Source organism: Ruditapes philippinarum, unplaced genomic scaffold, assembly GCF_026571515.1.
Source record: "Ruditapes philippinarum isolate M1 unplaced genomic scaffold, ASM2657151v2 ctg1785_1_1_1_1, whole genome shotgun sequence".
Lineage (NCBI taxonomy): Eukaryota > Metazoa > Mollusca > Bivalvia > Venerida > Veneridae > Ruditapes > Ruditapes philippinarum.
Genome location: NW_026854096.1, coordinates 159,777 through 173,089, shown reverse-complemented (window position 1 = coordinate 173,089; position 13,313 = coordinate 159,777). Strand labels below are relative to the sequence as shown.

At 30.5% G+C, this 13,313-nt stretch overlaps 1 protein-coding gene across 1 annotated transcript in view; it reads right to left on the bottom strand.

Annotated features, from left to right (window-relative positions):
- The window catches only part of LOC132738909 (Wilms tumor protein 1-interacting protein homolog), a 41,315-nt gene extending 28,020 nt beyond the window's left edge, over positions 1-13,295 (bottom strand). Inside the window, exon 1 of the mRNA XM_060726521.1 lies at positions 11,715-13,295. Within this exon, the coding sequence (XP_060582504.1) occupies positions 11,715-13,005 (1,291 nt within the window). The 5' untranslated portion in view covers positions 13,006-13,295. The remainder of the gene's footprint in view (positions 1-11,714) is intronic.
- Positions 13,296-13,313: the final 18 nt, after the last annotated feature.

Here is a 13,313-nt window from a genome sequence, read left to right as displayed (position 1 = left end):
AGTCAGGTATTAACTTAATTTACAGCTGATTAAAAATTAGCCAGATTTAATAGTCAAATAATTTTCACTTCACCGTTTTATCAATTTAAACACTGGATGATTTAATGATAGTGCCTATATGCCACTACTGTAGAGGGCATTTTTAAATTCAAAGAAGGGCAAATTCATTTTATGCAAAATAATGGTGAGAGGATAAATATTAGCTTTTACATTTGATAGAAAATATTATTTCTGAAACTTTTTGATGATTAAAAAAATGAACAGCTGAGAAATACATATACATGTCCCAGATTTTTTTAATTGTCCTAACTAAAAAGGGACATGACAGAAAGTTCAAAATTCAAGCAAGGGTACTAAGTCACAATTAAAAATGATGTCAGGGATGGAAAGATTTAATATAAATTATATACAAGTGAATTTTAACTCCCTCCCCTGTTAAACATCTGCCATTCTGGTGCATCGTATATTATAACAAGATCTATTTCAGTGATTTTTTTACCTTTGCATCCTGAGTCCAGAACTCAATGAATTTGCTATGGATGCAAAGTTTCAAATAATGTGCATATTTTGGATGCATACTTTTTCTAAGTAGGGAGTCCTGTCTGACAGAAATTTGGTATTAAAATTAATACCAAATAGTGTTCAACTTATGTCAATCATATTCTAGGTCCAGCTAAGATATAATAATGTGCTATACTATAGGTAAGCTTAAAAATATTAAGGAAAATGAAGTTTTGATTAATATCAAACTAAATTAATGGAAATAAACATATTAAATTTATTTGACAGTTTTGAATAATTTCAGTATCAGAAGCATTGTAATTAATATAGAAATCAAATTCATTTTTTTCTCCATTCCATTGTTAATATACCTGTCATATCACTTAAGCAGTATTAAGATTTGTAACTTGGATTTGTGGGCTAAATTATGGGACTCATAGATTTATAGCCCAGCGAGTACTAAGGACCCACACTGATGAGTTTGTAAAAAAATCACTGCTATTTAATTTACTTCACTCATCAAAATATTGATTTATTCAATGGCATCTGTTGGTACAGTTTCCACATATTTCTCTAATATATAATAATCTAGGCCAGTAAAGGATACCTACCTAAACAATATTTAAAGCACCGTTGACATGTTGGGGGAATTAGAAAGGACAATTGAGAGATTATCAGTAAAACCATTTAACTGTATAATCTAAACAGTCCATAAAGAGACTCTTAGAGATAACCCATACAACTGGCCTGGAATGGAGAGTGCAAACAGATCTATTGATCTGTCAGAAATTCCAGGCATTCCACAGTTAGATAATGGGCAACAATCTGATAACACTAACAACATACCACTAGCCATTTTCTCCCATATATACTGACCACTTAATAAAGACCAGAAAAAAATAGTTCCAGAAATAAAATAGTTCCTGCTCTTGAATTTACAAAGGGTTGGATACAATTTACCTCTTTACAGAAATAGCAACATAGCATGAATGATTTCTTGCAAAAACTGAATTTTCATGGAAATTGAATTGCACAATGAAGAAAACAATCACGAAGGCCTATTCTTTGACATGGTTAGAAATCATGTCATGGCAATAAACAGATCAGATCTTTCTTAGCTATCTTATCCCTTCCCCAACAGTTTCAAACTCATCAACTTTATGTATATTTAAAGATATGTTAAAAACCTTATGATATATGTTAAACTTTATAACAAGAAATCATTTCAATCATGTCAGGGAAAAGATTTGTAAATCTAAATCTACATACCTATGCAAAATTAATGACAAGAAAAATTTATTACAAAACTATTTTGTTCACCTTAAAAAACTTGATTTTTTTTACAAGCAAAACTTCAGCTAAACTTGTTTCTCCAATCTTCCTTGTAAAATATTTACTTTATAGGTTGTGGGGAGGATATAAATGTGTATGTAATGTAAAAGGCCAGAGCAGATCATCGATGATTCACCAGAAGTTAGCAGCTTATCTGTGTCTACAAGATATGATCAGCTAAAACAATGTAACAATCAGCTATGATTACAATGATGAAACCGAAACTTCAGAAAAAAATACTACAGAACCCTACTGAACATCTTGTCACCTTAGTGCAGTAACAGGTTAAGTCCTCCTAAATTTAATAGGAGTTAACAAGTTATTGCACTAAGTTGACAAATTCTGTTGAACCTGACCAGGCTCTACAATAGCTGCATGTTGTCTGACCAAATTCAAAATTATCATTATAATACCCCTAAATTCAATAATGGACTGTTCCAAATTCAAAGAAAGTTCAGTTCACTACGCAAATTTAGCGTGGTAACGTTACAACAATTATCTTAATATAGATGCACATCAATTGCACTCAAACATGACATCATTTATCTGCTTGTTGTTTTCATACGAAGTTAAACAAAGAGAGTCCAGTGCTTATGGGAATTGCGAAGTATACAAAACATCTCATTCGTGAGGAATTAATTCATCAACAACCTAGAACAATGCCAGAAGTCTGACTGTTCTGCCAAAATTCCATTTCTTATAACAGACTAACTGTACATTTATTTGTAACGCACCATTTAAGATACAACTTATATCGACAGCAAACAGACACGAAAACATGATCTTCCGTTAGAACTACGTTAGCATGTGCACTAACTGTGTACCCTTTCAGATCCGCATGTTGCCGCATTATTGTATTTTTAGAAATAATCAATCACTCAATTTGCTGCTGAAAATTACTCGTTATCAAAGTAAACCAGTGAAGTTTTTATATCAAAAATAGTTTATTCCTGTCTCCGCCCACTTCAAAACATGATTTAATAGTCTGAAACATTTTTATAGATATCTACCAGATCGCAGGAAATAAGTAACAGATATATAACACAAACTGAGCTTGGAGATAATCTATTGATCAGATATTCTATATTGATCAAAAAACAATTTTATGAAGGACTTGAAATTAGCTTAAATAATATGTTCCTTCACAACATAAGTTTAGTAATTTACAAATATAATACATGTATGTGTGTATATTAATCTAGGAAAATCAGCAGCATTTGCAGGAATACCATTGAGCTTTTAGAAAAAAAATTGTACAACACATTATAATTTTTTAACAACTATTTAAGCATCAGAACATGGTTGCTTGTTCAGATAGATAGCTACCATTACACTTCTTTCCAATTTCTTTGAGACAAATAAGTCTTGAGATATAAAAATGTTGCCGAACAGTTGCGTTACCATGCTGAACTATTGTTAGATGTTGTTTGAAGAGATATAGGGAATGACAGAAGCTGGCAGGGAGCAGTTGACATTTCCTGTAATGGCCGTTATCCAACAATAAGTCTTCCGTAGGCAAGTATTTCTTAAACAAACGGTTTTCTTCAGTTACTGTCAGTCTGTCATTATGTGGGAGATTTCATACATGGATAAGTGCTGTATTATAAAGAAACATCAGTTAATATAGGGGTCAAGCATTTGTATCCAACTGTCTTATAAGTTATATTAATGCTTTAATCTTTACAAGTGCTTTTTATCATCATGGGATATTTCATTCATGAGAAAGGAGCAGTATTCTGTGTCTATACAGTAGTACAGGTTTATATGCAGACGCAATGAGCAAAATGTTGACTAGCTTTGCAAATCTAAACCTTTTTAATAAAGAGATAATATGGGACTGTCTACCTGAAAAACTGGCTAGCAGGCAAAGTGAATAAAATAAAAAGTAAATACAGAATAGGTTGGCTGGTGGCCCCTCATATATATGTTGTAACTCAAGAATTTTACAAAAGCCCGTTTACAATGACAATATGAAAACGAAATATCTTTGTATTTATAAAAACACAGCTGATTTCAAGACCGAGCCATTTCTTTGTAATTTGGAGTCGCCAAGATTTGTTGATAATAAATTGCATATATATAACGACGCCTGTGATTTATTACAACTGTAATCGGTTTTTATTACAAAACATTCTTGATCTTCAACAATAATATCATATAATTTCTTCTTTTACGGCTAAAAAAGTCCGTCCCATCTACTCTAATCAGTTTTCAATAGTAAGTGCTTTAAACAGTCGCCTTTGAATCATGAAGTACTTGAAATTATGTACAAAATTGAAAGCCTTTAAAGCAAGAGAAAAGGAAATAAAGACATAACTTAACACAGTGAAATGATTCATTGTTATCCATGATTAGAAACTGTATTTATAAACGTTTAGAAAACTTTAGATAGAGGAAAATTTTTAGAGTTTTTGCAAACAGTCCTAAACATTAAATTGTCAAAATTATTTGAACAAGTTTGGCATGGGATAAAGTCATATTTCTTCAAAAGAAGTATTTTGTTTTTCAAAAGGCCACGTCTGCGTGGAATACAAAGAATGTAGAAATAAAGCAAACATCAATTAGGATGATAAAAATTTAAAGCATTTAAACTGTTTGATAAGATACAAAGTAACAGAAAACCGGAATCTTGTATTTTTAGTATGTTTTAAATTTTACAATTTCTTAACCTTTCTGCCATATGAAACTCTTCAAACTCAAACTGTCCATTTGATGTAACATGTTTAAGTACTAGTATATGATATAAATGTATATAGACCTATTTAATAGTTTAATAGAATGTTTTATTACCAAAATCTTCAGATTAAAAACCAGTGGCAAACAAGTGTTATGGGATTGGTTAATACTAAATAGTAAGCAAATTTTCAAATAAATTGACCAATAGAAAAGTTTTGTTTTCAGACTGATTGCAATTCTACAACAATGTTTCAATGGACAAAGGATGTCACAGTACTAAGAAATAAGCATTAAACTTGCTACAACAGTAAATGATTTGCGAGCAGTACAAGCCAGTTGTGCTCTTAATACTAAAATCCCTCAAACTTTGAATAGACTGTTCTAAATTTACAAAGCTGAGCAAATCCATTATACAAATTCAGCTACATGTTACTGTAGACTTTATACTCATACAGGTACATGTGCATCATATACTTTATTATACATGTACCAAATGATATACATGTAAACAGTTCAAGGACATATTGATACATTTTTGCAAAAAAAACCCATATTTATAAGGAAACACAACTTTTTTTATAATAATGACTCGTTTTTAAATTTTAATATTATTTATGTGATTTCCTATTACTAAAAGAGCTGTTTTGTTTTTCCGAACAAACATAACTTAGTGTATAGTGTAAACCTATCACTCAGTCGGGATTCTGCAGGTGTTATGTAAAAAGCTTTGCCTCCTATATGAATTCATACAATGAATATCTCTGGTATTTCTTGGTAATGAAGGGTGAGAAGTCTTAAATGCCATACAGGAGAATTCCTATATACTTTTCTGCATCATATCCCGAGATGGTTGCTTACATCAACTCATAACAAATGAAAATCTAGGGCAGTTTCTATTTATAAGAAAAATCCACTAGTATAATATTGTATATATATTTTTCGTATAAACATACATAGGGGATTGCTGCCAACTACATACAGGAAGAGAGACTACATTAAGTTAACAGTGTAGGAACTACTTTCTGAGAGGTGTATGTGTATCATATAAATGCAAGAACTACTTGTTGCCTTCAGGTATACATTAAACACAGTAAATATCTGATGACACTATGAGATTATCATCAGAAGTTCTACTGCCAGAAATATTCATGGTCCGCCCTACACCATTTGAAATAATATATAAGCACACAACCAATAAATGTATGTAAATGACATAATATAAGATGTAACAGGTATGTAGGATGCTAATTCATTTCTAAAACACAGGCTGTCACATGAACAAAATGATAAAAATTCTAACAAAGCCATGAACACTTCAGTGAAAGGTTTATCACTTTATGTTTTATAAAAGATTTACGACAAAGATGCAAAAAAAAACCCACATAATTTTACTAAAATATTTTAATTAAAGGAACTCCATTGAGATCAAAAAGGTTTAAAACATACCGGTACTATTTTAATTCCTTAAAAGATATGCAAAAGATAATTAAGAAATATACTCAGAAATACACTGAAAATCATTTTTTTTGTGCTATTTACAACCTGTTTTCACTTTTCAGTTTTGGATCATTTTCCACAATTAGAATAACTGTTTTGGAAAAACGGAGGGAGCTTTAGCAAAATTCATCAAATAGAACATTAATCAATTTAATCTTCAGAAACTATTTCCAGTGTGGTCATGTCAAAAAACCTTTAAAACTTAATAAAAATAATCTTTTAAGTCTAAAATGTTATCAAAGTTAAATTGTTTTAAAAATTACATGTATTCCTTTTTCAAATATTGTGGAGAACATATGTGCATTTTGGACATTAAAATATGCATATGAATTACTAATCATAAACTATCATAAATCTTGAAATATTCCAGGGGTTCCACATGCCATGTGCATACAAATCATCCACACATGAGGATAACTAATATTCAAGAATTTTCAGGTATTCAAAATTTAATTAAATAGCATGAGTATGTTTTCTCCACCCACCATTATGAAAGAATTTATGAGCCTTTATTAAGGCCTTTATAAAATAAATGCTGAGTTCTCCGATCACAAGTTTTTAAAGAAATCACAGCCTTTGCATACATGTAATTACTACTAATAAGTGAGAGACAGTATTAATTTTTGTTAACATCATATTATAAAATATTAAATATGAAATAGTTTTTTATGAACGAGATACATGTATGAAACAAAATTGTAGACCAATTTCAGTATATCACTGTCACTTCCAGTTCCGGCCAATTCTGGTAAGAGGCTTAACCTACTGTAAATTTCCGATGAATAAAGAAACATGTTCAATTATTATCTGAAGGTTTACAAAGGAAAGTTCTGTGTTCTCGTCACAAAAATTGTACCTTAAATTTTATTTTGTATAACAAATTCTTTTGCAATGGCCCTACTTATTCATTTTCGGTTTAACTATAAAATTTGTACTAATTCACCCTTTAAGGATTAAATTTTTCAAGTCTTTGAAAGTCGTAAATAATTTCGCTAACATTGTGGTTATAATCATTTTATTATATTGTGAACATTATTATGTATTAAAATTTCAATAAAATCCAAAACCTTTTATTAAATTTCATATCCAATCTTAAGAGAACCCAGTAATTCAATTAATTTCCTGATCAAATTACATGCTTTTTTTCTGATGAAATAAATTCATTTAAGAAAATAGCAGCTTTTCATTTTATTTTATCATAAACTTTTCATTAAAGACCTCTCAAATGGCTATTTTTTGTAAGTTTAACATAGTAATTTGAACAAAATGATCATTTTGATGATGTTTTTATTCAAATCGAGGGGAACTTTGTTCCCGTCTCATCTTTCAGATCGCTTTTATGTATGTGTCAAAATGCTTGATCGCCCAATCATGGTAGCCGGAATAGATTTCTGTTCAAATAGTTTCGTTTGAACATAACTGGAATGTTAAAACACAATGTGACAAACAATCAACAACCTCTCAAGCAGAAAAATGTGAGATACGCTTCACAAAGGAATTCCAACTTTGCATAGCACCTGTAAACAATGAATGCACACTTGTCTGAGTCCAAGCTTTTTAATGTCAGACAACTATATATATACAATCTACATGAAAGAAACACATGGAAATAATTGATTCAACTGCTTCACTGACCATACTAAAAGACTTATTCTTTAACATGTTTTAACACAAATAATGAAATATACAATCCTGATCTAGTCTCGACCAACATGTATAGCATAGGAGCTTCTAAATATAGGCCCTGCTTGCTGCTTTAATCATATTAATACCCAAAGATTGTATCATTTATTGCTAGTGTGTCTGCTCTATACCTAAAACTGCTCTTATTATCATTCATAAAAGACTATCCAGGATACAGGCAATTACTAATCTCCAAAAGAAAACTCACAGATAGATAAGGACCAAAACATGTATGAACTGAACATACTCTAAAGATGTTTGCCAAGCTTGCCTGTAAACTTCCAGGTATGATCTAGTTTACAAAGATGCCACTTGTGTTCATACCAAGAGGCTAATTGTAGGACTGATTCTTTATAAAGATAAATCCCACATCTAGATCATATAACTAGACTAGCAAAAAAAGCATGTGGCACTAATCTATTACCATCAGAAATATACTTGTGCATACACAGTATAAACTTTAAATAATATATATTGTACTGGTTGAGACCAAGTCAAATAATTTATTCTGATCAATATATATCAAGCTGACTCATCTAAAATTATTTTAAATATCTTCCCTGGTGCAAAAAAAAAGAGAACCAGATCTGATCAATTAAAACTGCCTCTGGCTTAACAAAACGTGTGCATTTAGTTATAACTAATTTTCAATACATTCCACCTATAACAGTATATACTATAAAATAAAACATATTATTCAATCACATATCATTTTTTTGAAACTGTCATATTGCCTGCTGCACAGTAAATGGGCCAATTGTGTTAGCATCTAAGTCAAAAAATAAAGTTAAACATACAAGACAATATTTGCTCTTTTTAAGTACCTTAGGGTGTCTATAACAATATTTTTGGAAAGAAAGGATAACTTTTTGAATACCTTTTTCAAAATATTAAATCTCTTGCAGACTGTGCGGGTAGGGGACGGATGTTACAAATATATACTAAAAGTCTGAATATCTTACAGTTTATAATAAAAATTGTATTATTTCTCTTTATTTTATTAAAATATTATGTGTTCTGATAAATGTTACAAAAAAAATCTAGAAAATTCATCTTGGATATAAAAATATTTGCTTTCAAATTTTCAGTATTTTTCACACAAAATTAAATTTTCAAACATGTTAGAAACAGAGAGAAAAAAACAAGGATAGGTACACCAAATCATACTTAAATCAAATATGCAAACACATTTCTTATAAAACAGTAGAAATTATAGGACTTTGTTATGTATATTTCTTGTCAGATAATCCAAAAATGAATTATATCAGGGGGACGGATGTTACATTTTTGGGGGGACGGACGTTACAATCGATGTTTAAAGCTCTTAGTTCATACTTTTTTTTGGTTTTATTTTAAAGTAATGAAATTTATAAGAGTATATGCTTTGTACGGTACAATAAATGTAAAATAATTGAACAAATTATGAGAAAAATATAGAAATATACCTGACAATTATGTATTTTCTTACTATTTGTGTTTCACAATGAAAAGTTGCATTGACTTAGTTTTCTTCCATTTATCTTCCATTTGAATGAAATTGAAATGTTTGGAATATAATAAAAACATTGCTAATTAAATAAAAGAATCTTTGTTTCCAGATAATGCATTAACGTTAAAGAGAGAATGTCATACCAACGGTACCTTTATATACATGAAATTATTTACAAATTACTTAAGTTAAATAATAAGATATATATTTGTAAAAGATATGATACAGTGTGAAGTAAATAAGAAGTTTTCAGATTGAAACATATGCAAGCTTGAATTTCTCATTACTAAATGCATAAATAATTAATTATACTCAATTAAAAATTTTCATTAAAATTATAAGATTTTAAATTGTTGCAATTAAGTTCTATCGATTTGATGAAATTTTAAGTAAATTAATGTGGAATGTTAGCAGCATTATCCAAAGATTTCATTATGATTCAGTATCATAATCTCATTATTTCTAACTTTTAATAATTCTCTGTGTAAACATTTCAGTGTACATGAACTGCTTAACTTAATAAACTAATTTGTCATTCAATAAAATTTATAGGTGCAAAATAATTTTTACAGAATAATTTTCACAATTATTCCAACTTTTTCATTACAAGAATCCTTACCTTATCCTTTACTTACAAGTTTCTTTCACTTTATTAACAATAATTAAATGGGTCAAATTGTATAAAAATGTGCTTGAGATTTTTTGGGGGAAAAAAATCTAAAAAATTTAATCAGGGTGTTGAATTATATTTCTTTGTTTATTTTTCATTGACTACATATTTAGCCTATAAATTTTTGAAGTTTAATAAATCCTTTGACTTAATTGATCTTCAACTTCAATACTTAATGACAGACATTCTTGAATAAGATATGGTAGTCCCTCCCACAGTTTTTAAGCATAATATATATCACCCTTAATTGGCACCCCTACTGTTTTGTAATATATCACACTTCCCAATATACGATATACACAGCTCCCAATATACAGCTCGTTAACTTCCAATAAAGTGCCAGTCCCTTCTGTGTGTATATAGTTAGAATCCATATCCCACTGTTTTATGAGGGGCTGGGATACATGGTTTGTTAACTATTTAAGGCTTAAAGAGTTTATGTTTAAACAATTGACCAATTTTAATCACAAAGATACTTTCAACATCTCTATCGTTTGCACCTTTTTCTATATATCCTGTTATGGATTTTGTGTTTGTTTCTTCTATTTTTTTTTAAAATTGTATTTTATTTGTTGTGTGAAACATTCCTATACAGTTGCAAAGCTTACTACTTCTCTATCATGCATCATAAGAACAAGATAAGTTTTGTATTACTGTAAAAAGAATTTTTAGTTCAATTCTGTAACATCCGTCCCCTTCTGTACTCTTAGTTTGTAAACACAGAATGACAAAAGATTATATTTGTTATAAATTCATATAAGCTTAAATATTATCTTAATAAACTCATTGGTCCACTTGAGGTTAAAATATAACATATAAATATTATTTCAAAGTAAATAATTTTGATTTCAGAGCAAAAAATACTGATTTTTTTCAAAATTAAGGAATTAAGTGTTCACAAATATTTTTTTTTTCATAAATACATCATTTCAGTGCTTTATTTCTGTTATTTCTTCATTTTTCAATGTAACTTTGGTGTTTTAGTGTAAAATTCCCTTTTCAGTTACAGTTTATATGAGATTTAATAAGCACCTTATATAGGGGGACGGATGTTACGGGGACGGATGTTACAGACAACTTTTATATTATTGTATTTTTTTTTCTCATAAACATAGAAAGTGGCAATTTTTGTAACATTTTCATTGTAAGGCTATCATTAAGCACCAGAAACATTGTTTTGTATGAGTATTGTTTTAAAATTGGATATTTTATGAGAGGGGGACGGATGTTACAGTTTTTTCATCACAAAATTTTTTTTACCACTATAATGCCTACTATGGTAAAAATGTTTGAAAATTTCAATTGAAAGCACTTAACATATGTTTTTAATTCATATTTCATTAGATTTAGACAATAAAGTACTATTTTATTTGTAACTGCTTAAAGGTATACTTGTTTACTTAACAACTGAATTTTGAAAAAACTGATGCATTACAAAAGTCTGATTTTACTAAAATCATCTTAACGATAAAAACCAGGATGATGTATACCAAGTATTATATATCACTGGAAAGGTTATTAAATTTTCTATGTGCATGTAAAAAAAATTTAAGTGATAAATTAAAACAGATAATAGTGGTGTTAATTCTAAAAACACCAAAAAAACAGATGCTAACACATTACATGTAAAAATGGACATTTTTAGGGCATAAAAATGTCTGTATCTTTATTTTGGGTAATGCTATCCCAAAAAAATTTTGGGCACATTTGCTTTACAATAAGTCCTTTGTAAAAACACAAAAAAATAATAGAAAATGCAATATATTTTTTGAAAAAGCCTGCATTACATGTATTTTTGAAAAATTGGCCCATTTACTGTGCAGCAGGCAATATTTATATTCTGTCCATTTATGCTTAATAACTTACCAAAATATTCCCCTTGAGCAGAGGAGGATTCCATTTCATCTTCAAGTTGCTGAGTGAGAGCATTTAATTTCAGCTCAGCTTCTGTTGGTCCCTTTTGTTTCGGCGGTGTTACTTGATATTGAAGTTTACTAACAACTGAAGGATGTACTGATGATGAAGACTGAGTCCTTGGAACACTTCCACTCATAATATGAACTTGTGCATTACTGCGATTTAAAGAATTAGGGGTTGTATTTCTTGGTGGAAGACCTGGCATTGGTTCCGTCTTATGTGGCCCATGGTATGGTGGCGGGGGCTCCCGAGGCAAGGGTGACGATGACGGACTCATCGAAATGAGCAGATCTTGCTCCAGCTTTTTCGTCAAAGCAGCTATTTCCGATTCTGATTGAGATTGTGGAATTCCTGGTTGAATTTTTGGCACTCTAGCTGGAATTGCTGGAGGTGGTGATACTTGAGACGCATTAGTCCTTGGTTTAAGATGTGTGGTATTTGCTACCATTGCCTGAACATTCCCATTTTGAGTAATAGGAATATGATGAACATTTACAGTTCCGGCAGTTGGATTTATAAGTATCTGACCATTCATGACTGGCGGACGCACAATGTAACTCTGAAATGGTGGCGCTGCTTCATTGAATCTATTACGATTATTTAAACTTTGATGAGTTATGTTCATATTTATATTTCCACCATCATGTGGAAAAACAACAGAGTTTCTAGGACTTGGAAATCTGTCATAAATAATCCCTCCTGCTAAACTTGTTCTTGGAGAGCTTCTATTTGAATCGAGACTTATACTTGATAAATTACTAGCTATACTATTCCTAAATCTTGCATCATATGGGGGTGGGGGTGCCTGTTGTGATTGATGTATCAAGCTGGAACGCGGACTTGAATTTTTTGAATCTCCAGCACTTCCTACACTAGATCTTGGACTTGAATATTCAGACCCTCCATTAACTGGATTGTGAGTTCCATTAATAGTAATGTAACTGCCCTGGCTATGAATTTGACTGGCAATGCCAGGACCTGCCAGTCTTTGCCCCCCTATCATGATCTCTCGGCCTTGAATTGTCTGAAGTTGGGGTTGTTGCTGCACATGAAGCATTTGATTCACATTGTTATCAAACATTCTTAACATATGAGATGTTGAGTTACTCATTCCAGCTGGTATTGGAGGCTTGTTTTCAGAAACACTGACATTAACCTGATGTTTGCCGTATCCTACAAACACATTTTCAGAGCCCTGTAAAGGATATCCACTGATATTTTGATTTTTCATATTTGCCATTGTTATAGAAACACTCTATCACTGTCGCCTTCTTTGAGAACACCCCTCATAATTAATTTCCAGTTTTTCCACAGAATTCAATAAATTTAAAGATCTAACTAAAGTCAGAGTATAATATAACACACTACAACTGAAATATTAAAATAAAAGAATAAACTCTGACCGATAACTTTGTTTTGTTTTAATGACAACGTTAAAAATGTAAACAAATTCCACACTGTATATTCGTGAATCACTTTTCCTTGTTGAACTCCAGGCCAAATGAAGCCGAATATTGTACGGACAATGTATTTATTCCTCCGCGTTCT